The following is a 25,424-nucleotide window of genomic DNA, read 5'->3' on the forward strand; positions in this document are numbered from 1 at the left end:
ATTTATAGGGGCTACAATCTTAATTTGCTCTCTTTGTTTAATGACAGAATAAAGTAGAGCGAGAAAGAGACCGAATAGAGAGACTGACGGACAGAGAGGACTTCCCTTTACCTAGAAATCGCATCAGTCGGCTGTCGAAACCGAACTCTGGCAGTGATGTCTTCTCCAAGATGGAGGATTGTGGTGACGAACTAAACCAGCTGACGCCCGTCAACCCCATCGAGATCACATCTATTCTCAACGGCCTCCCAGGTACCTTTACATTCACTGTAATTATGAGCCTTATATATATATGTATATATATATATTTTTTTTTTTATAAAGTAAAGTGTGCAATTTTTCTATAGTAAAAACTCAGTGTCAGTGAATCATTGGTCCTGACGGGTGACGCACAGTGATTTTGTGTGACTTCAAAAACATTGATCTGATTGATTTAGCAGCCTGACATCTGTGTGGAATAGTAATGGAGTGTTTGGAAAACATATTTGGAAAAAGTCATTGTTCTTCCAATTCACTTTTGTGCAACTAGTGTCTGAGAAATTGCACACTTCACCAGTGTCCAATGCTATTTCATGCATTCTGACTTATGGATTCTCGGCTAAAGTTTCAAAAGCCTAGTTGGACTTACGATGGAGTATTATATTCCTGTGCCAAATACTAGGGCTGGGTATTGAGACAAATTTCACAATTCGATTCGATTTCGATTCACAAGCTTGCAATTCGATTCAATTACGATTAGATTCATTATCGATTATTTTGGATATCTGTTTACAATAAATGGCCATTTTTCTCAAGGAAATCAAATCTCTGAACTAATGCTGTAAACTATGGGAGTCTAGTTGTAGCCTATAGACTTCATTAGCCTAATATGAAGGTATTAATGAACTGTTTTGTAGCTATACAAACACTTAAATGACATTTTTATTTAGTTTTATAATAAGAAGATTATATGAAATATAAACATTTAAATGGTGACTGTCATAAAAACTTGGCAGATTTAATAAAATATGCATTAAATATTGAAGAACATTAAGATTATAATGCATATGTAATATGGTGTATATATTTAGTATTTTTTCTAGCTGACTAACGAGTTGATGTGGGTTTTCTGAGGTAAATATGACGATGACATTGATTACAAGCTGTTTAACTGACGTCTTTCCACGGTTGAAACGCTGATTGTGAATCAATGTGACACGATACGGATTTGGATAAGTTGTACTCGATCTTTAACACACTTTCAGATGCTCATTCATGTTTATTTGGCGCTGTGACTGGTATTATTAAGCCGGAAGAGAGATCAGCGCTGCTGCTTCTCCAGAGCGATCTCACGCCACAGCGACAAAACGCTATTTATGTTTTTGAATTTCTAAAGAAAATGGACGTAATTTGAAAATTGAGACTTTGTTTCATATCAATAGTAACAAAGGACAAAGATTATTGCGAATTTTTTTTTGGATGCGCGCAGCCGCGATACAATGATCCATTCATTCAAATGAAACAGGATGACTAATCGATTCTTGAGATTTAAGAATCGATATCGGTTCGTAAAAATGAGAATCGATTAATATCGAGAAATCGATATTCATTACCCAGCCCTACCAAATACACTCCTTCAGGATTCAGGAAAGCTTTTTTCGAGTATGACCTCTGTTTCCCCTAGGCTCGGAAAGCTCCACAGACGACAGTGAACGAGAAGAAGATGATGACGCCGATCACGACGAAGAGGATCATCCAGGAGGACGAGCGAGTCTTCGGAAAGGAGGTCCTCCAGAGCGCTCGCTCACGCCACAGCACTGGGAAACCGGAAGCCCGTCTGAAGGCTTCAAAGCTCCCGCAGTCGTCGACGAGGAACCCGCCGTCCAAGAAAGCCCAGAATCGGGCAAGAGGAAGAGCCAGTTTGAGGTGGACGCCGAAGGATCCGGCGGAAGAAGAAAAAAAGCAGACTTGAAAAGCCCGACGAAGGGCAAAACTAGAAGCAGTCGAGGCAGCGATTGGCTACCAAGTAGTTCGCCGAAAAAGTTGGAAGAACGAGGCCCGTCGGAGGATCGAGGAGAAAGCAGTTCTGAAGACGAAGCAGCTGAACTTCAGCCCAAGGAAATACCAAAAGGGCATCCGAAAACCTCGAAGAAATACAATGGCGTCAAGGAGAAGAATAAAAGCGGTTGCTCAGGATTCTGGGAAATCCCAGAGAAAAGAGCCAAAACATCCACTGGGATCGATGACCGGTCGCCCAGCTCTCGTACCAAAGGCCAGAAGGACGTTTGGTCCAGCATCCAAGTTCAATGGCCCAAGAAGATTTTAAAAGATCTGTTCTCGGACTCGGACACGGAGGCGGCGAACTCTCCTCCTCCTCCCGCGGGAGCCGTTCCAGACGAGCCGAGCACCGAACCGGCCCGGGACAACGACGAAGAGGAGATCGCAGAGGAGAAGCTGCAGGAGAATCCCAGCAGCGGCACCAACTCGGTCCTCAACACGCCTCCGACGTCTCCCGAGTCTCCGGCCGTAGCCGAAGGTCCCGCCGAGGTTCTGCCCGAGATCCGCGCGCCTTCGCTGCCCGCCAGTCCTCAACACGCCTCTCTGCCCGAAGGACCCCTGGTGGAGGAGCGGGCCGGGGGACGCAGCGAGTCCGACAGCAGCACGGTGGAGGTGGAGAGTTTAGGAGGAGAGATCCCGGAGATCCATCGGGAAGAGGAGGCGGGATCCCCGTCCAAGGCCTTCGACGGAAACCTGTCCTGCAACAGTAACAGCAACTGCAGCCTGACGCTCAGCAACAGCAGCCAGCAGGAGAGCGAGCAGAAAGCCAAAGGTGTGTGGACAAACCAGAACCATGATCCTTAGAAGTTCATGGATGCATTCAATTCTCTTTCTTGCGCCGCTTCGTTCTGTTATTAACAGTCCAGTCATTTTAAGCCAAAATGGGGGTCATTATTTCTCTCACGTGAATAGGGTAAAACTTTTTACCTTTAGATATCATCATGAAAATGATAATCAAGTAAGTTGATTACTTACATCAAGACGAACAAAAAATGTATTGCAAGTTTTTTTGCAATTGTTTGTTAACATGGACAAATGTTGCATAATCTAATTACATATGTGCTAATTTGCATAATTATCCACATAGATCTAAACATTGGGTATAGCAGGTGAAAATAAAACATAAAAATAAGCATAATTTACATAGAAAATATGGTACTTTTTGAAGTAAATAAATTCAAAAATACCTCCAAAATAAATAAAAACACCATAAATGGACAGACAAAACTTTATCAAAGACGGTGGTATATAATATTTGTACGGTTTAAGGGCTAAGAGTGTAGCCCCTATAAATATGAATATACGTGAATAATAAATACACTACCGTTCAAAAGTCTGAGGTCAGTACGATTGTTTTTAAAAAGAAATACGTACTTTTACTGAGCAAAGATGCATTAAAATGATTAAAAGTGACCGTAAAGACATTTATAATGTTATATTTCAAATAAATGCTATAAAATAAAATCTCACGGTTTTCAACATTGATAATAATCATAAATGTTTCTTGAGCATCAAATCATCATATTAGAGTGATTTCTGAAGGATCATGTGACACTAATTTGGAGCAATTTGGAGCTTTTATCACAGGAATAAATTACACTTTCACATAAAAAAAAAATATTAATGTTAATATATAATAATATTAAAAGCAGATGATATACATTTTAAAAAATCTTAATTTTTCGCCCCCAAACCTTTGAACTGTCGTGCTTATAAACAGATTATTATTTTGTATTTTATTTTATATTATAAAACTATTTTCTATTACATTAGTTCTAAAATACTTCAGTAACACTTAGATTTGTTAACGTAAGTTAACTATATTTGTTATCAATGAAAAACAATTAACAGAATAAAGCATTTATTTGTCTAATTTAATGTTAATTTCAATAATAATACAATATTTACCAAGCAAATGTTGCATCTGTTATTATTCCTTAATTGACCGTAACTAACATTATGTTATGAATTAATGTTAACAGATCAGTAGCATATATTGCGTATCGTTTGATAATGTTAGTTAAGGCTTTAACTGATGGGGTCTTATTGAAAGTGTTACCAATAATTCAATATTTGTTTTAAAAAGATATTTCTAAAATGTGATTAATTTGTCAAACTGGTTCGAAAGAGAGGAAGATCACTGGGTTTCAATCACTGGGAAGATCACTGGATTTTGCATCTCACACATGAATGCTGTGTAAAGATAAATAACTTTAAATCTTGACTAGTTGTTCATTCCAGGAAATGCATTTATAATTGTTTCTCTCCCGTCTCTCAGCCTCATCCGGTCAGAAGCGGCACAAAGAGTCTCAAGGCGGCGGAGCGTCGAAGAAACACAAGCGGAGTCATAAAAGCCTGAGCTTACATCCCAAGAAGAACCGCAAACCAGGTTAGAGGAATCGGCGTGTGTTTTAGAGAGGTCAGCGGAGCCATGCTAAGCTTTGTTCCTATAGGGATGTGAACGTGCTCGAGTGTCTCTGCGTCTCGTTCCTCGAGTGTGTTTGTCATTGAGACGCTGTGGCATCGTCTGGTAATGAAAAGCTTCGGTGACTTCAGTAACTCGATTTAAGAGATTACTCTGTCTCCAAATGAAGTTATGGCTTGCTAACACTCTTCTGCCAATACATTAGTTTGTTTTTACACCCTAGTCCTCTTTAAAAGAAGCAAACTCAAACACTTCATTTCTACTAAAAGTTGACGTGAAGAGGAACAGAATGAACGAACCATCGAAATAAAGAGTCTATTTCTTTGCATTCACACTGTCCGTGAACCTCAAATTAATTCTAAACACAGTTTTTCTTGGTTCGATTATTGTAATATAATATTAAATTTTTTTTATTACTGTTATTTTGAAGATTTTTTATACAATAGTAATATATTTCTGCAGAGTTTTTTCTTCACTTTCACTGCATTGATTGAAGGTCTGACTGAAAACTGAAGACTTTTGAGATTGACCTAGATTTACTATTGACTTGAATATGAAATCAAAATAAAGATATATAATATTTCTATCATTCAACAACAAATAATATTTAAAAAATGTTAGTGTGGTGTTTTTTGGTTTTGTTTTTATTAAAGGTCTGGTTGGGTACTGTAAACTGAAGGACCTTTCAGTTTGACCTTGATATTTAGACATTAATTTGAAATTAATATTCCAATAATTTTACTACAAATAAAAAAAATTATCTTGTTTTTATTTTAGTTTAAATTGTCTTTTTATTTAAACTAAAGTAAATTAGTTTTAAAATTATTATTTTTTTAAATTTTTTTTAAAGTATTTTCATGAAAATCATTAAACGTATTTATTTTCACTGGTACAAGGTCCGATTAAGGTTTTAACTTAGTATTTCAATAATGTAAAAAAAAATAATAATAAAATAAAATAAAATATAATTTATTTTAAAGTATTATTAAATTTTTTTCTTATTATTTTTTTTTATTTTTAAATTCATAAATAATATTATTCTATATATAATATTTAATTATTTTATATGTTATAAAAAATATATTTTTTTATTATTTTATATATTTCATAATATTAAAGTTTTAATTATTTATTTTAATTACTAAATTATTAGCACAAATCCTAGTTTGGGTCTCTGCTTTCACACGGACTTGATTATTGATTATTTTAAATCAAACTCAAGCATTTTTTATGCCATTTATGAATGCAAATATAATTTGATGTATGCATGCGAGGCCAATCAAGTAACGCTGTGTGTGTGTGTGTGTGTGCAGCCCACAGCAGTGACAGCGAGGACCAGTGTATCAGCGAGAGCAAGAGCTCGAGCCGGACGCCCCCCTCAGGCCACCGGTACCAGAAACACGGAGAGCCGGAGCATTCCCACAGCCGGGAACATCACGCCAGGACCAGGTGGACCTTCCAGATGTGTAAGTGCCACGATTCCTCAGTCTTAACCCGTCTGATGAGGAACCGATGTCTGACATGGGTTCCCTCTCGCCCCTGTTGATCCAGCGGACCTGGAGAAGATGAGCAGTCTCGAGCGGATCGCTTTCCTTCAGGAGAAACTGCAGGACATCAGGAATCACTACCTCTCGCTGAAGTCTGAGGTGGCCTCCATCGACCGGAGACGCAAGCGCATGAAGAAGAAGGAGAGAGAGAGTGAGTGCTGCGCTTTGGGGAATTATTTATATACGTTATACTATTTATTCATATGTTTGCTTAGCTGTTTATTTTATATCATAATTAATTTAGAAATATTTTTAGTCATTGTGCTTTAATTATTTGTTATTTAGTTATAAGTTGTTAGTTTTAGTAATTTCAGAACATGAACATGGCAACTTTTTTATATTATATATGTAATATAATAATATATTATATAATAAAATAATATATGAAACAAGTTTTTCATATTTACCTTGTTATTATAATACATTTTTTAAATTTCATATTTACTTTAACTGCTTAGAATATTTTAAATAGTTTAGGTTTTAGTAATGCTGCTATGAGCTTTTGTTTTTTTATTATTATTATTTCAGTTTTAGTTTAAATAAATAAAAATAGTGATTCAAGTCTTTATTTGAGATGATTATGAATTACAAAAACAAGAGTAACTGCAAAAAATAGTTTTAGTAATTTAATAATAATATTATTATATTATTATATATAATATATTATTATATATATAATACTAAATATAATATTATTATTATTATTATTTTAGTAATTTAAGCACTTCAACATATTTATAAAAAACTTATATATAACTTATATATATATTAGGGCTGTCAGGCGATTAATCACATCCAAAATAAAAGTTTGTGTTTACATAATATATGTGGGTGCACTGTGTATAATTATTTTGAATATATATATATATATATATATATATATATACACACACATGCTTGTATTTATTTAAGAAATATTTTCATGTATATACTGTATATAGATTATATATAATTTATATTATAAATAAAATTATAAATATAAATATTTAATATATAAATGAATGATTTTTTCTTAAATATACATGCAATAATTATACACAGTGCACCCACATATATTATGTAAACACAAACTTTTATTTTGGATGCGATTAATCTCGTTTAATCGTTTGACAGCCCAAATATATATGTGTGTGTAATTTTTTTATTTATGTTTTGAAAAAATTTGTTCTGTGATTGTAGTCCTTGTCATTTTGCAGTAGATTGTAGTTTATTGCCATCACCCTTTTTGCCAGTCCAAAGTTAGCCGTTTTTGAGGCTAGTTTAGTTTAGAAAGTCATGTGATTCCCTCATGTGTCATGAACTAACCCCTGAACTCTTGTGTCCCAGCAGGCGCAGCAGTGGCCTCTTCCTCCTCGTCCTCATCCTCCCCGTCCTCCAGCTCTCTGACGGCAGCCGTCATGCTAACGCTAGCCGAGCCGACGGTCTCCGGCGCGTCTCAAACCTCGGGGGTGTCTGTGGAGTGCAGGTGACAGCAATGAGACGCCGTCGAGCAGCACAGAGCACTTAACCAGCACCCGGCTCGACCTCTGACCCCTGCACTAGTGGACGGACACACACTGACAAACGGGGCACAAGTATGATGAAACAATAGCCACCAGATACAGCAACAAGCACTATTTTATATCGACAACTGTTTCCTTGGCAAGCTAATTGCACTCAAGTGCACTTTTCCCTGAAAGTTGGGTGGAGTTTGACGACAAGACTATTTCTGTTCGTTTTGCATCCATCCCCACTGTGTCCATGAGTATCTGATTCCAGCACGTTCAGTTTCACCCACCGCGAATCATCCGAGGCGTTTGAGACGAAACGAGGAGGGCCGCCGATACGCTGGTGACGCTCGAGGCGCGCGTGAGGGATGCTGGGAATGTGTTTCGTCACGCCTCCAGAAGAGTTCAGCTGTGAGAGTCTCACTCGCTCACAGGAAAGAGAATGTCTCGTTTATTTTCAGTCAGAACATGACGAGCGGCAAAGCAGTCCAGGTCATATTTCACCCTAAAACCAAAAGGGGGGAAAGTGTGTGTGTGTGTGTGTGTGTGTGTGTGTGTATGAAGAGTTCAGATGCAAAAGCCTCTAAGTGCCATTTGAAATTTTCTTCTAAAATGATCATTTTTAATGGCAATGATAATTACCTATTAATTGTTATTTAAGTGAAATTACTGAAATTAAACATACAAGTTTGATAAAAATCATCATTAAAAAGAACATTTCAAATGGCATTTAGAGGCTTTTGCATCTGAACTCTTCATATATATATATACATACATATATATATATATATTGCTAAAAAAAAAAATAAAGCCATAAAAAGTACTGCATTTTTTCCCCGGTTGGAAATTTTATGATTTTAAATTTGAAACCCCGGTTTTAATTTTTATATATATATATATATATATATATATGTGTGTGTGTGTGTGTGTATGTATATATATGTATGTTTTGTGTGTGTTTGTGTGTATATATATATATAACTGTATTACAGTACTGAAAATCACCATTGACAATTAATTAAATTAATTATAATTTCAGTGAAAGAAAAACTTTTTTTTTTTAAAGCGTTTTTTAATATGTATCAAATATGTAATTAACTATATTGCATTAATGAGAATCATCATAGAGAATAGTAAGAATTTTTTACTATTCTTAAAAAAATCTTAATGGCCCTATAAAAAGGTTTCAATATGCAATATTTTTAGTGTTTTATATATAATTATGTATTAAATATATAATACTGTATTACAGTATGTAATGAGAATTTTATACTTTATATAAGTGATAAAAACTAAATCTAGCAAATTGATGCTAGAAGATATTTTGAATTTTAAATATAATTTTTGAAACCTATTTTTAGTGGTTTTCAATTAGAATATATTTTTTAAAATGTATTGCAGTAATGAGTAGGGATGGGCAACGATTAATCGCGATTAATCGCATCCAAAATAAAAGTTTGTGTTTACATGACGTGTGTATTATTATTTTGTATATATAAATACACACACATGCATTTATATATTTAAGAAATATTTGCATGTATATACTTTATATATATTTATACATAATTAATATTATGTATAAATATATATATTTGATATATTAAGAACACATTTTTCTTAAATGTATACATGCATGTGTTAGTATTTTTAAATACAAAATAATTATACACACATCATGTAAACACAAACTTTTATTCTGGATGCGATTAATCGTTGCCCATCCCTAGTAATGACAACTAATAATAATGAGAATTGTATATTTAATAGTTAATTATAGAAAAATTAATTGAACAATTGGGTCAGTTCTTAAAAAAAAATCCATTGTGAGATACGTTATATATAACAATAAAACATTTCGACTTGCATAATAAAACCTATTTTCATAGGATTTTTATCATTCAAATTAATATATTACAGTATCAGCATTAAAAATGATAATAAATAATTACATATCACTTTCCCAATTCAAAAAAAAGTCTTCATATGGATTTATATATATACACACACACTGTTTTCTATAGTTTTAGGGTGAAATGCGACTCGTTTTGCACGTCTGTTCAGATGAAACCCTATGAATGTCAAACCGCCAATTTGTTCAGTGTTTATTTTTTACGTTTTTTTATGATCTCAGAAACGCTCATGAAAGCTACACCGATCACCCCTTCATCTCCTCCTCCTGCGTTCAGTGTGTGCGTCCCGTCGACGGAGCCGAGCGAGTCGGGCTAAGGGCTATGGAGCCGCGCGCTCGCGGTGGAGATTCGCGTTCAGCATCTCTGGAGGTGAAATGTATTATGATTGTTGACAATTCGAGAATTGAAGACTTTTTCTGGCAGCCAGGATTCTAAATGTATTTTACTACTGAGATGGACCCAGACCCTGTGGGTGGGGTTTAATGGTTAATGTGGCAGTATTCAGAAGTGCAATGGCAGATTCATCTGGAATCATGTGCAATGACAGATGCCCATCTGTCCTGTGCGTCGCCTTTGTGTGTTTGTGTCTTCCTTTTCTCCATTTCCCACCTCCTTTTGCAATGCCATGCAGGTGAAACTCGACAGAACATCACGCAAACGTTCAGTCATTCAACTTAAAAGGTGAAACTAATATATTATATAGACTCATTGCATGCAAAGTGAGATATTTCAAGCCAAGTTTGATGATTATGGCTCACAGCTTATGAAAACCTTTTCACAAGATTCGAATTCTAAGCTGTAATTATAACAATTATAAAGGCTTGAAATATCTCACTTTGCATGTATTGAGTCTATATTAGTTTCACATTTTAAGTTGACTGACTGAACTTTTTGTAAAGCACTGTGGGAGATGAAAAACACTTGTTTGGTTGTGTATTCGGTGAACTGTGTTAGTTTAGCCAAAAACGAAAGTTGTTCCAAATGCATTTGATGTTATTTTCCCGTGCAACACAAAACCAGACGTTTCTTTTTCATGCAACAACAGCTGACACTAATTTCAGTCGATCAGAAGCACATTTGTCATGTGAACGGATGCTTGACTGAATATGCATGAATGTTCTTTAACAATGGCATGGTTTGCATTGCATTGCAACGAGTGAACGTTGGTTTTTTTGGGTGAATTATTCCTTTAGAAGTACTAAGGATCATCATCACTTCCCTTCATTTATCGCCCTCTTTACTGTCATCCTTCATCTGATCTGATCAGGCGAAGGGTTACGGTGGTGAAAACGTGCATTTATAGCGAGAAGTCGTATGTATGTATGTATGTACATCTTTCCTTTGTATAGACTCCCTGTTGTATCATAACCTGAAGGACTGTAGCGTTTGGCACTTGTATGTAATCGTATGCCTTTGTTATACATTTGTATATTGAGAAGTGTGTTTTGAGTCGAGCTGATTAATATCTTGCACTGTTAATACCATGTACAGTTTTACCGTTTTAACCGTAGCGTCTGTGTGCATTTGGAAGGTAAAGCATGTCCATTTTCTTATTGGTTCTTATTGATTCATTTTCTCACTTTTACGTTTCCTTCTCGTCTGTGTATTTGCGTTCATCTGTGCTTGTACTATGCTTTTTTGTTTTTTATTATGTGGTATTTCCCAATCTGTACATGAAGTGTAAAGTTTTATGGATCTTTGCAGAAATGATCAGAGAGCGTTTGTGAACGAGAGAGAGAAAGCTTAACGGAAAGTTCTATCATATTTATTAAGCTCATCAGAAGATGGACAGTGTGTAATTTATTGTACAAATGTAAGCAGAAAAGCCTTTGAAATAAATGCCATAGTTTGTGACTAATGTCCTCTTCACTGTATATCAGAGATGATTGATGATGCTACAGTATTATGGATTTGATATGGTGGAAGCTTGTTTCTGCCACAGAATAAAAAAGGTTAAATCATCTCACAATTCTGAGGGGGAAAAAAGGATAGTACAGTAATTGCGAGTTATGAACTCGGATTTGCGAGCAATAGTCAGAATTGCTAGATTATAGCTCAGTCACACTTTTCTTTTTATTCGGGGGTGGAAAGCAGCTTCAAATGCAGTGACGTCACTCCGTTTTTTAATTTGGCTTCCAATGATTATGAAATCATCATTCTATTCCAAATCAATCAAATCATGTGACATGACTGTCATAATAAACAGTCCCCTGCCTGATGTGCGCAAAAAAGGAATATGCAAATGAGTGTTTCGAGGCCGCATAACCGAGCGTAGGCACTAAAGCCGCTTTTAGTGTCTTTGTTTTTAAAAACACGCCCGTTACGGCACAGCAACAGTGGCGTAGAGCGTGTAGTTCGTGAAAGAGCGTTTTGATGCGCTCGGACCCGAGTTCGAGTCCGCCTTTTGCCGAACATATGAGATGTAAAATGAATAAATTAACATGAAGGTCTCTAGTGTTATATTTTGCAAATTAACTCAAATTGAGCCTTCATAAAACAGCACAAGATTTTAAGAATGGGCTCTATGCACGGCAGTATTTCCGGTGAAGGTGTAAGGATGCTCGATAACTTCCGCCGATCGTAGAGTCCGAGAATTTATATTAAATTTTATACTCCATGGTTATACTAAAGAAACGTTTGTCACAAAAACAGATAAAACAGACACCCCTCGTTGTGTTTATGCTTCTTTTTAAAATTATATTAAATAAACATAACTATATATAAAATTACATCTAAACGTATGTACGTTTCGTTTCAAAGACGGGAGGACATAATCCCGTTTTCCTCCGTAAATCTCCACAACCGGAAATGGACGAGCATCCTTGCGTCAAATAGCCATTCTGCTGGGTGATTTAGAGAAACGTGTGCACTTTGCTCACGCGATCAGCATGGTTTTATGGTGTATAAATAAAAGCTCAAGGGTTTATTTCTTGCAAGTGCAGAAATAAGGACAAAGTGTTTTTGTCGGGGGAGCACTGCAGTCAGTAAAACATAAGATTATCTTTAAAAAATAAAAATCGATTGAACACGGAGCAGTGACTGGAAAACCCGTAGTGGATGGAAGCGGAGTGATAACAGAACGCTTAGAGTGCAGAGAGGAATGTGCTTTGACTCCAGTCCTGGTTTTGCGTCCGCGCCGTTAGGAGTTCAACATCTGTCTCGCATACACGGTCACTCTAGATTAGAGGATATTTTAGATAATTTGCGGTAAAACTAGTCGATCACGAGTGGCTCAACTGGTGGATTTATAGATAAACTTATCTTTCAGGTATTTTGCCGACTTGCTTGACACTTTAGCGTGAGAAATCGAGGGTGTGGCGTGACCGTCTCACGCTCAATGCGTGATAGACGAGCCGTCTGAAGATCTAGTGGACGACAGAGGAGTCATCATGAAGAGCTTTAAAAACAAACAACAACAATTTAAAACTGAATTCTAAAATGGATCGGGAGGCAATTAAGCAAAGCTAAAATTGGGGTGACATTATCATATTTCATATTTCTTTGCAGCATCTGGAGGCGAGCAAGCGGTGATTGAGGAAGACCCAAATACAATGAATTACAGTAGTCCAAGCGTGAGGTCATAAAAGCATGAATAACCTTCTCCAAGTCTTGGAACGACAAAAATGATTGTTTTTGTTTAATCAAACAACAAAAGAAAACGAGAGAATCACTCGCTGCTCCTCACTGAATAACTTTCATAAAATAATCTGTGTATATTTAATTCAGGTGAAGACTATACAGATGTTTACATTTCATTACTTTATTCAAATTCTGTATTATTAATTGGTTAAATTGATATTTTATTTCTATTTTTTTTTTGGTCATATTTGTCCTATTGTTAAAAATGTAATTTTTTATGGTATTACTGACCATTTCAACTTGCACTGATTTTGCCTATTTGTGGAGATGTAAATCTTCTGAAGAATAACAGAACCTGACCAATTATTCATTTATATGGGTATATGTATTTACACACATAGGCCTATATACTGTATATACGTTCTTCCCTGGTTTTAGAGCTTGTTCAGAATATCATAAATCAAGCCAGCATGAGTCAGGTGAGAGTCTTATGAAGACAATGAATGCTATTATTGGCGCTAGTCAAATTTAAAAGGTTACTGACGAAATGCTTTATTTAATTCAAAAGAGAATATATATATATAATTTTCATTTTTTTAAATAAATGTGAAGAAAGTCACTTGTATACGTTTACTAATATTATTACTATCTGAGACTATTTATTCAAATATTATACATGGACTTTCGTTCAAAAACAAATAATAAACATACATTAGAAATATCTGTTTGTACTTTTTTTTACTAGTACACTTGCATTCATGAATGCGATATTAGGTGAAAAGTAAAGTAAATTAATTAAACCGTTTTTTCTCCATTCTTTTCAGAAGAAGCTAGAAAGCGAAAAATATATGACGCTGTTTTTATTCTGTCAGGCGTCTGCAGGGAACACCTTCACAGTGCTGTCGTCACTCCGAGGGGTCCTTCCACCGCGGCTCTGAGTCCGTGAGCACGAGGACGTGCGGCCGCAGCAGATCTCCGGTAACGCGCCGCGATGATCGGTGGCAAACCGAGCGCGATCGCCGCGGGCGTCTGTGGCGCGCTCCTCATCGGATACTGTATCTATTTCGACAGAAAACGACGCAGCGATCCGAACTTCAAAACCAAACTGCGTAAACGTGAGTCACGAGATCGACCAGACTAGTTAACATGCTAGAAGGCTGTTTACGTAAGACCGGTTCGTTTTACTTTTCATATTTAAATTAAAGTACCGTGTCTTTATAATGCATAATCACGTTCGGTCAGTTGCAGATTATTGTCTTATCTTGACCCAGGATGTGATCCGTGCTATTGATTCATTGAATCGGTTCCTTTGAACGACTCGTATGAAAGCTTCACTTGTGTAGATGAAGAAGAATCGTATTGGCTGAACTGAATCACAATCACCTTAGTCTGGTGGACATGTGTTTTGTGTGTTTGATTTAAGATTTTTATACGTTATATGTACGTCTTAATTTTATATAAAAGTCTGTTGTTTGATGTGCTGTTTTCTTCTGTTTTAGGGAGGAAGACGCAAAGAGCTGCTCAAAATAAATCTGGCCTTGCTCAAGTATGTCAAACATCTGATTACACTTACATGTTTATGAAGGAATCCTTTTGTTCCTTAAAGCAGTTTTCCATTATGTGTTTGTCCTTGAGGAACCCTATTCTACATTTAAAGACGACGACTACAACTTTTTGTGTATAAAGAATATAAAAAAATACACATTTTTGTTATGTTATATGGTTTTTATTTCAATGAGAATGAAACTATTATGTATGCATTTTATTTATAACTTTAGTTTTTACTTTTAGTTAGGTCTTATTTTTTTGCAAGAAAATCCATGGACCTGGATTTTTTTTTATTTTACTAATTTTTATCATTACATAAATCTTTTAGTTGGGTCTTTATTATATTATTTTATTCAAATTGTTTATTTTAATCAATTGAATTATTTGGTTTAGATATTTATTTTAATACTTTTTCTATTCATTTTCATATTTTTTTTATCATTTATTTGTATATTAATGTATTACATTTTTAATTAGGTCTTATTCTATCATTTATTTGTTTATTTTTTTCCTCTACGTTGACCCCCTAATATTTACATTTTTATTAATTAATTCAAATCATTTTTAAATTAATTTGAATCACTACAAACTATTCAGTTAGATCATTGTATTTTAAATATCTTGTTTTTATTTCGGTGTTGTATTTATTATTTGACCGTCGCTCTTCGTATCCTCCAGCTGCCGGATCTGAAAGATGCCGGAGCCGTGCAGAAGTTCTTCCTGGATGAGATCCAGCTGGGCGAGGAGCTTCTGGCTCAGGGTGAGGCGTCCATCTCACTATCACCTGGGTACACACACACACACACACTGAAGTGCTAAACGCCCACATGTGTTCCTCAGGAGACTACGAGAAGGGTGTGGATCACCTGACCAATGCGATCGCAGTGTGTGGCCAACCACAGCAGCTCCTGCAGGTGCTTCAGCAAACGCTCCCAGCGCCGGTCTTCCAGATGCTGCTCACCAAACTGCCCTCCATCAGCCAGGTGAGCGCCAACCTCTCACACACCTGTGTGGGGCTGCCAATCCCAAATCTGTGGAAGCTTGTATCCGCCACTGAATAAAAAAATAAAATAAATAATTGTGACTTTTTATCTCACAATTCGGACCTTTTTTCTCACAATTGCGAGTTTATATCTCGCAATTCTGACTTTATTTCTCAGAATTGCGTGATATAAAGTCAGAATTGCGTGATATAAAGTCAGAATTGCGAGATATAAAGTCAGAATTACGAGATATAGTCAGAATTGCGTGATATAAAGTCAGAATTACGAGATATAGTCAGAATTGCGTGATATAAGTCGCAATTCTGAGAAAAAAAGACAGAAGTGTGACTTTTTATCTCACAATTCTGACTTTTTTTCTCACAATTGCGAGTTTACATCTCGCAATTCTGACTTTATATCACATAATTGTGAGTTTGTATGTCAAAATTCTGACATCTTTTCTCAGAATTGTGAGATATAAACTCGCAATTGCGACTTATCAGGCCAATTCTAAGAGAACTCAGAATAGTTTAAATCTCACAATTCTGACTTTATATCATGCATTTCTGACTTTATAACACGCAATTGCGACTTTATATCTAGCAATTCTGACTTTATATCTTGCAATTCTGACTTTATAACTCACAATTCTGACTTTCCATCTCGCAATTCTGAGAAGTAAACTCACAATTGTGAGATAAAAAGTCGCAATTACCTTTAATATTTTTCATTCTATGGCGGAAACAAGCTTCCATAGAAATCTCCCAAATCTGGAATCCAATATCCTTTTTTTTTTTCTTTTTTTTTTACCCTATTGCAATTGATAAGCAGACTTGAAATGGTTAATATTGAAGCGATACCCAGCCCTACACCTGTGCATTCTTTAAAACCCCCCACGAGCCGCGTGTCGCTCCTGGGACAAGAAAGAATGCGAGAGAAACCCAAGAACTAACCAAAGTTAAATGTCTTTGCTGTGACTTTTAGCTATTTCACCTCTTGGACATTGAAATACATGTCATTGACATTATGTGTTTCTAGAGCTGACCTCGTGTTCCTCTGTTCACAGCGGATAGTGAGCTCTCAGAGTCTGGAAGAAGATGATGTCGAGTGACCGATGGACCTTCTGATCTTTTATTTATCATGTTCATTCCTGTTTGGTTGCACATCTATCCCGATCACTTTCTGTTCCTGGTGGTGTGTGCATTGACATTGTTCTTATGAAATGGATGTTTTTCTATTCTAAACATGATCTTACAGAATCACGTATTTAAATGCAATTGAAAGCTTCAAATTAAGAATACACTATTGCAATGATAAGCAAAGGTCATCAGTTCATAAGCACTCGGTTCCTTTTAATGTCATTTCTCACGTTTAGTGGTTGATCAGATATCAAAGATGGATCTATTTGCAATATTAATCAGATGTTTTTGTTTATAAATCTTGTTTTTGTATGCACTGAACTTTAAATAATAGATTTTTCTTTCTATTCATTAAATAATTTAATCAAGATTTTCTTTTCAATGAGTTATTTCTGCATTTATTGTTTTTTCTGATGCACATGTTACTGCAATGCTGCTGATTATTTCCAGATTGCATTTCTCTTCCTCTAGGAGGCAGTGCAGACACACACATTCTCATCAACTACACGTCAGTTGAGAGGATTTTTAATGTTGAGAGGATTTTTAATGTTAAAAGCATCTATCCTGGTACACTATAACCGTTTTGTTTAAAATTAACATTTAAATGAGTGTTAATGCTGTCAGGATGGTTATCACGGGAAACTACATGCGTCATTAGCCTGTGCATGTCTCCTCATATCCACGAGTTACTTCGGCTGCTGTGCTGTGGCATTGACAGGTTAGTTGAGTGTGTGTGGTGTGTGGCAGAGGTTAGTTGAGTGCATAATCTGCATTCTCTCTCACTGCAAACTATTATCAGAGAATACTATTATTGAAGAGAATCGGCACTGGCTGGTTACTTCCGGGTTCTGGACTGGCTGCAGTAACGCGTCTCAGACCATGCGGGGGCGCTCGCGGTCGAGTGCAGAATGAATGGGAGTCAATGGGGTTTCACCCCCAGAAATCCACTTTTCTCAGGATGTGATTTTTTGTCAAGTAATTTCAAAGTTGCATTCAAAAGGGAGGGCTAAGAAAATACACTCAGCTGAAAATTACATTTTTAAGTTCACTTATCCGTTCAAAAATGTGATGACATCACACAATAGCAGAATGCTAGCGTGTTCTGGCCAACAACAGCCTAACCTGTAAGAAATCAAAAGGACATAAGTACTCGTTCATTCGACTTTTGGCCTATAATCTATATTGAACTTGCGGAATCAACAATAAAATCTATTTTGATTCAACGACAAGCAGGTGAAAGAGACACATTTAGCCGTTTAGCCCCATAGACTCCCATTCATTCTGCTCTCGCTCGTGATCACCTCCAGTGGAATTCTAATGGAACTGCAACCAAGATGATACACAATGGGGTTGATCTCCGTTAGACGGGCTCTGCTATTATCTTAAACTGGATGAAACGTCTTGTGTGGTTTAGTGTAAAAGCACAGATGGTTGGACATGACAATTCCCAGCTGAAATACTGAACATAAATCTGACACACAGTCTGTGATGAGCCGGTGGAAGTTATGATGGGCTGCAGTTTGTGTTTTTCTCTGCCAGTGAGCTGATCTATGTGTTTTGGGTTTGAACACGTCATTATAACCTGAGATCTGGCACTCGTGGATCACTGAACTGTTCGCTGGAAGAAACAGCAGAAGGGAAATAAATCCAGCTTCTGCCCTTTCCGTCCAACTCCGCTCAGATTTTCCAGGAATAGCGTGGTCGTCGGGTTTATAAACAGAGACTGCCAGTGGCTTCAGAGTACTCATTATTCAGAGAGCATTTAACACACTCACTCAATGTCAAACGTAAAACCATTGTTAATGTCACCACACTGACACGTAATTTTACTCTATAAGCCTCAAATGTTTCGCAGATAAACACGTCAAGGTTTGAACATGATAAATGTTAATTTCTCATGTAAAAGTGCAGTTACATTCATTGCCATGACCTGAAACACATGATTGAAAAATACAAATGATGGTCCAGTATTATATATATATATATGACAGATGCCAGAGGTGGTGTGATTCCGGGCCAGAACTAATAAATGGAGCTGGCCCAGTGCCTGTCCAGATCTGGCCCGGATCCAGTATGGAACTGGTCCAGATCTGGCCCACCTTTGGGCCAAATAACTAAAATAATTCTCATCTGTTCTGGAGCTGGGCCAGTGCCGGCCCAGATGTGAAAACCGGATCCACACCGGCATTGGCCCGTTGTGCTAAAGGACACCGGCCCGGGTCCGTTTTACAGATCTGGCCCAGAACTTATGAAGGTTCTGGGCCAGATCTGGCCCGCATGATTTTTGCTGTCTGGGTATATATATATATATATATATATATCAATGGTGAAATGAGTCTGCAGCAGTCAGGTGGTACAGGTCAGACCTCAAGTTGTTTATGCTCATTATTATTGTAATAATATGTGCTTTGAGACATGAGATGAGGTAGTTTAACGCAGTCTCTCCTGCTCTGCGCGTTCATGTATTTTTAAAGAGTTGTGGCTTTAGAGACTTTTGGAGATCTATGCTTTCAAAGCTAACTCGCTAATGCTATTATGCTAACCTATCTGAAAATTGCCTATCCTACATTAAGCGCTCTGAGCTGCACTACAGCAATACAGGGAACCAAGCAAGGAGACAAGTGCTTGTGGGAACGACTGAAATCTCCAAACATGCAGGAAGACGGCGAGGCCGAGTCGAGGGAATGGATATTCAGACGGATAATTCTTTCTTAAACCTATTATTTCTGTGGTTGTTCGCTTGCATAATTGGCATACAAAGAATGAGGTTTGTCTGTGTAATAGAACGACTAATTGGCTCTGTCCTAAATGCTGCCCTGAGTGATGTAACGCAAGTGATAGCCTATTTGTAACTGGACAGTATAGGCTTTTTACCAAACACAGAGTGTGTTTTTTTAATTAAAACCAAAAAAATAGTCTATGAAAAACTTTTTATATTGTTTTTTGTATCACATTTTAGTCTTAGGTATCATTAGAATTTAGAAAGCGTCAAAACTATTTTTGAAATTGTACGTGCTGACATGTTTACATCGCAAAATGAAAAAGTTCAATTGTTCTGTGCGATTCTTAACTTATTTTAGCTTGAGTGACGCGTTTTTAAAACCTAGCGCAAAAGACAAACTCGTGCGTCTAGCTCGCGCTATAACTGGCTAAAAAAACAACGGAAAAGCCGCGGTGGAACGCGTTACCGGAAAGGCGCGAGCCGCGATTTGTATTAACGCGGAAGTAGTTGCGCAAATAGTAGCTAATCTGCACATGGTCGGATTTGATCAGCAGATGTAAAATTATCAAGCAACAAAGTCGTGTTTACCTGGATGACACAATAAAGGCGCCTATAGAGGATATAATTACTCGAGTCGATCTGCCGATGTTTACCAGGTTAGTGGCATCAGATTCAGATCTTTGAAAGTGTTTTAAAGCCTGTAACGTTAGTAACAAACGCAATTTGAAATACACATTCGTATACTTTTAATTTGTTTTGAGTAGGCTAATGGATGTAAAATAGTGCATAATTTAAAGTTTTTTTGCTATGTTTTCCCTGGTATTATTCTAACCTACAAAAGCAAAACACTGAACTCCAGGCCCACTATACTAGCTAAAATTGACTTGACTGAACGGTTTTGCATATTTCGGCACAATTTTACACCATCTTGTAAAAATCCCATAAATGTAGCCTAAATTAACTTCCTTTTTAGGTTGTGATGATGTATAATAGTTTCTTTATTCTTTCTTTGTGTTGTTTTGTTCCCTTTCTGGTTCGGATTGTGTTATTTGCTTTGTAGCCGTGAATTGTATCATTTATAAAACGTTATTATTTTTTTAAAGAGACAATATAATGTAGCCTATATATCTATTGCAAATTATGCATATTGTGCATAATAAAATATTTTAATAGTTTGAGTATAGGGAGTCGATTATGTCATTCGCAGAGCTTCATGGTAGTGGGCGGAGCTTTGCTTGTCACAATCTCTGATTGGTGGCTATTTCTTTTCAGAATTATGGATAATGTTTTTTCCCAACAGGAATTCTGAATCTGTTGTTGAACATGATTATTTAAAAAAATAATAATAATAAGTTGAACTACTGCGGCTGCTGGCTTAGCAAAGTCCACCGATTAACAATCTCGTAGCTCAGTAATCAAAATGTGTTTGTCTTTGAAATGTTGATGGTCTCTTTGGGTACTAAAAGTTTACTGTAACAATATGTGATGTCATAGTGTATACTCATTACAGAATAGCGTGACTCACACTGAACCATACAGGTTATCTTCCCTATTTCAGATCACTTTTCATATGCATGCTTTTTTTTTAGCCAGAATAAAGCGGACCAGACTTGATATTATTCTTGAATACCCGAGCCTGTGATCTCAGTTGAACACAGTCCAGCTCGAGCTTTAATGACCACAGCGGAGGAAAGGGTTTGGTCGTTTGGAAGCTTCCCTGCTGGAAGACAAACACAGGCCTAATTATTTTTATCCAAGTCTGCAGCTGGTTTCTTTCTTTCTTTCTTTTTTACTGTGTTTGGAAGGTGTAGTCTGGAGCTCAGAGCTGCCAAGAGACAGGAACTGGAAAATACTTCTCTAAGAGAGAAAATACAATATGAAAACGTAACCGGAGCCAAGAACCGTCGAATAAAAATATAATGACAGACGGTGTATTTTCCATGAACTCATGCACTCATAGCTAAGCTGCTCCCCTCCCTTGCTTTTATAAGACGGGGAAAGTGTGTTAAGAGGGAAGCGACTGATTTGATTTTGGACTTAAAGGGATAGTACATCCTAAACACAATTCTGTCTTGGTTATTAGTTAAAGGGTTGCATATATTTTGATGTGAACACTTTACAAATTTACAAAATATCTTGTTTTTTATTTGCCTGACATGAGGGTGTGTAAATTATGTCAAAGTAAAAAACAAAACAACAACTTTATATCATAGAGGCCAAATGCAAAGAAATATTCACATAGTCATCGGTGTCATAACAAATGCATAAATAAATCAAGTATTTTTAGATGCAGTTTTTTATAGATGTTTTGATCTAACCTATATGGTGTGTTCTGTTGCTTTTTGAGCTGGTGTGTAAATTATAACATTGCTTATTTTTGGTTGAACTATGCATTGAAGTTTGTAAGTCAGTGTAATGAGAGAGCGTGTGAGGCTGATCTGTGTCGATGTGTGAATGATACAGTAGCCAATGGAGAAAGCTTGATTCTGGCATTGAAACGTGACGTGAGATCATCAGATTTAACTTAATGAAATGCAGCTGAAGTGTGTGACGCCTGTTTCCCCGTCAATCAACAACTGAGCAACACATTCATATGAACAACACTGTTCCATCTCTAACAACAAATACCTAAAACATTGTATCTTGGCGTTTTGGTGGTAATACCATGGTATTCTTTTAATATTTTTGTTTTATATGCTGTGTATATATATATATATATATATCATTTTGACAAAAAAAAAAAAAAAAAAACCCAGCTGGAGGAATGTGAGTGTGTAACAGCTTCAACAGGGGGCACTGTTGCTCCAGCCTCCCAGTTAACCTCCCAGTTTCTCCAGTCCTGACGTGTTCACTGGTTCACCAACAAAACATGTCGACTGACGAGATTACAGGTGATGTCTGCCAAATGACCTTCGAGTTGTCGTTACTTTACAAGTGAAGCAACTCTGATTTATAAAAACCCTTTGTGTGTTTGCACTGCAGGAATATGATGCAATGAATGACTGAAGAGTGACCGTTAAACTGTGCATGTGAAGGATTGGGTAAAGCATGTATTTTAGTTTTGCATAAGCTATATTTGCACAATGCACACATTTCAAACCAGAGATAATCAGAAACTCATTGCTATGTGCTCATATTGTTTAGCCCTTGCTGCCAACTGTGTGTGTGTGTGTGTGTGTGTGTGTGTGTGTGTGTGTGTGTGTGTGTGTGTGTGTGTGTGTGTGTGTGTGTGTGTGTGTGTGTGTGTGTGTGCAGAATTCAGCCTGAAATGGATCATGGTGCAACCAAGGAGAAAAGCTGAGCTCTGTCATGCCAGCAGGCGCTGAGGAAATGTAAACCGAGTCACAGTCGTGCTAATAATAATGGCGGCGTGTTGCAGGGGGTTTAATTACCAAAGCAGTCTTAAGCCCTGTGTCATGCGTTGCACAAAATACAGAGCGGGGAGGGGGAAAAATCCTTGGCACTTCCTAAAAATAAAGAGAGGTGTACGTGCTTGGAGTGCTAACAGCTGTGCCATCTGATCCGACTCGGGAATTCACTGTCGGGATCGAATGCCTTTGAATTTCTCTGCTTTGTGCTCTTGTGTTATAACTGGATTTTCCGAGAAAATATTCAGGACTCTGAAAATAGATTTACGCAAATGAAAATACAGCATTTAAAACCCGCTGTAAACCAAGCAACGATTCCAGCCAAGGAATAAGAGTCTTATCTAGACAAACCATCTGTCATTTCTAAAAATAAAAAATAAAATAGCATTTAGGCTATATGCTTTTAACCACAAATGCTAGTCTTGAACTAGCGCTGGGATGGGCCACGTTATGTAATCCCATTGAAATGTCACACTTGTTCTGTTTTAAAAAGATGGTGTTGGGTGAAAAACTAAAATTTAATTTTCTCCTCCAATGTTTTACCTTTATTATTTTTATTATTTTTGTAAATGGCGTTTGACTTCACTTTGTAAACACTGAGGCGGTACTTCCGCCTACGTCATCATGTTTTGTTTTCCTCATTTCTTTTCAACCGAAGATCATCGTGGATGACGAGGTGGTAAATTATCAGGAAATTTTAATCCTGAGGTGAACTACTCCTTTATAAAAGCACGGCTCGGTTCAGGTCAACTAGGAGCCACATGCTTTGAAGGTCAGAGTCGCGTTTCAGAAACCTTCATGACATGCTGATTGGCTGAAACAGTATCTGAGGTAAACACACACACATAACGTGTCCCGCCTAGGTTCGCTTGCTGGAATGCCATTCACTGCTTTAAATCGTCTCCTAAAATCATCCCCCCCTTCGAGTCACTGCATTGTTGACGCTTATCCACCCCGACAGATCATTACATATCCGAGTCTCAAAGTTCAGCGGCAGATTAAATGACTTCTCCACACGGGGACGAGGCCTTGAGCGAAAACATTAAAGACATAGATGTTTTTCTTTCCCCTCAAAGTGAAGGAGATTGTATAAAACTCGAGCGCTGTTCTCTGTCAACGCTTGTCAGGTTTATCTGACGCATCTTGGCAGGAACTCCTGCTTTTCTTTCCCCCTTCCTTTCAGTCGTTACGGTTTTGGAACAGAAGAGGTAAACAACGTGTTAAATAAACACTCGTCTTTGTCTCCCTCCTTTCTCTCTCTCTCTCTCTCTCTCTCTCTCTCTCTCTCTCTCTCTCTCTTTTTCTAACCGCCTTCCTGTCTTATCGGCTTTTGAAATCCCGAGACAGGTCGTGTTGTTTTGCGTACTGTAGGTGCAGCGTTGAGTCGTAAATCCCTGTCCTCGGGAGTGTGTCAGAAGGGTTTAATGGCGAGGCGGGACTCCCCGTTTTCCCTTTGTAATAAATAATAAATAATATATCAGTTGAATTGAAGCCTGCAGCGACTGTGGCGGCCATTACGTTTAGAAAACACTCCAGACTGGAAGAGTTAATCATTACTATTTTACTAGAAGAACTGCGACATGAACTCTACGCTGGTGATATACATTTTTTTATCCTTTGTTTTATCCAAAGCCCTTTCCGCTCTGGATTAGTTTTATACGGGGATCTGGAGTGATTTAGGAAATCCCCAAGCTATTGCTATGGTCTTTAAAGGTCTAAAATAAACAGAATAGTGTTCTATAAATGTCATTCATCTCCATCTAATCATTCTTTTCGTTTTTGCTTTTCGGATGGTTTTCAGCTTTCTCTTTCATTATGGTGTATATAGCTCAAGCACCCAAAACACTTCAACACAGCCTCCATTCTCAAAATACGTTAGCAACCACATAGCAACACCCTGGCAACAACTCCCAACACGTTTGAAACTGCAAAGAAACATGCTACAACCCCTCAGAACATCTTAGCATGTGTATAGCAACACCTTGGCAACCACCCACCACAGCCCTGGAACTTAAGAAACGCATAGAAACATGGTAAAACCCTCAGGACACCTTAGCAACTGCACAGCAATGCCTTGGCAACCACATACAACACCCGGCCTAGAAACTACAAACTAGAAACATGGTAAAACCCCCTCAGAACATATTAGCAACACCTTGGCAACCACCCACAAAACTACAGTACAACATGCTAAAACTTCAGAACACCTTTGCAACTGTATTAGCAATGCCTTGGCAACCACCCATAAAAACATAACATACTAAAGCTCCTCAGAATACGTTAGCAACCACATAGCAACACCCTGGCAACGACTCACAACACTAAAAAACTACATTAAACATGCTAATAAAACCCTTTAAAATAACTTAGTAAAGCTGTAGCAACCACCCACCACAGCCTAGGAGCTACAAAGAAACATACTAAAGCTCCTCAGAATACGTTAGCAACCACATAGCAACACCCTGGCAACGACTCACAACACTAAAAAACTACATAAAACATGCTAAAACCCTTTAAAATAACTTAGTAAAGCCGTAGCAACCACCCACCACAGCCTAAAGAAACATACTAAAGCTCCTCAAAATATGTTAGCAACCACATAGCAACACCCTGGCAACCACTCACATCAATAAAACACTACATAAAACTTGCTAAAACCCTTTAAAATAACTTAGC

General features: G+C 37.2%; 3 protein-coding genes and 1 non-coding gene across 7 annotated transcripts in view; all 4 read left to right on the plus strand.

Moving 5' to 3' along the window:
• The window catches only part of arid4b (AT-rich interaction domain 4B), an 87,633-nt gene extending 76,370 nt beyond the window's left edge, over positions 1-11,263 (plus strand). For 2 of the 3 annotated variants that reach the window (XM_089116729.1, XM_089116731.1), the window contains 6 exons: positions 48-252; positions 1,664-2,809; positions 4,316-4,426; positions 5,776-5,928; positions 6,014-6,160; positions 7,336-11,263. In XM_089116729.1, the coding sequence (XP_088972855.1) occupies positions 48-252; positions 1,664-2,809; positions 4,316-4,426; positions 5,776-5,928; positions 6,014-6,160; positions 7,336-7,478 (1,905 nt within the window). In that variant the 3' untranslated portion in view covers positions 7,479-11,263. The remainder of the gene's footprint in view (positions 1-47; positions 253-1,663; positions 2,810-4,315; positions 4,427-5,775; positions 5,929-6,013; positions 6,161-7,335) is intronic. The other variant, XM_089116730.1, reaches the window with a different exon arrangement.
• Positions 11,264-13,897: 2,634 nt separating this feature from the next.
• Positions 13,898-17,028, plus strand: tomm20a (translocase of outer mitochondrial membrane 20). The gene is made up of 5 exons (XM_039648413.2): positions 13,898-14,103; positions 14,488-14,534; positions 15,215-15,296; positions 15,377-15,519; positions 16,586-17,028. The coding sequence occupies exons 1-5, from the start codon at positions 13,980-13,982 to the stop codon at positions 16,628-16,630; spliced, it is 441 nt and encodes a 146-aa protein (XP_039504347.2). The 5' UTR covers positions 13,898-13,979; the 3' UTR covers positions 16,631-17,028.
• On the plus strand, positions 16,394-16,525 carry LOC120461184 (small nucleolar RNA SNORA14). The gene has a single exon (XR_005618102.1). It is a non-coding gene; the product is annotated as a small nucleolar RNA SNORA14 (small nucleolar RNA).
• Positions 17,029-19,857: 2,829 nt separating the features above from the next.
• LOC148977107 (uncharacterized) overlaps positions 19,858-25,424 on the plus strand; it is a 118,732-nt gene continuing 113,165 nt past the window's right edge. For both annotated transcript variants that reach the window (XR_016145464.1, XM_089116732.1), the window contains exon 1: positions 19,858-20,036. The gene's annotated coding sequence lies outside the window, so the exon portion shown is untranslated. The remainder of the gene's footprint in view (positions 20,037-25,424) is intronic.

The sequence above is a fragment of the Pimephales promelas genome, chromosome 11, assembly GCF_988280905.1.
Source record: "Pimephales promelas chromosome 11, fPimPro1.hap1.1, whole genome shotgun sequence".
Taxonomy (NCBI): domain Eukaryota; kingdom Metazoa; phylum Chordata; class Actinopteri; order Cypriniformes; family Leuciscidae; genus Pimephales; species Pimephales promelas.

Coding starts and splice junctions, on each gene's coding strand:
- tomm20a (XM_039648413.2), top strand. CDS start 13,980: ATGATCGGTGGCAAACCGAGCGCGATCGCCGCGGGCGTCTGTGGCGCG. Junction 14,104..14,487: donor CAAAACCAAACTGCGTAAAC/GTGAGTCACGAG, acceptor CTTCTGTTTTAG/GGAGGAAGACGCAAAGAGCT. Junction 14,535..15,214: donor ATAAATCTGGCCTTGCTCAA/GTATGTCAAACA, acceptor CGTATCCTCCAG/CTGCCGGATCTGAAAGATGC.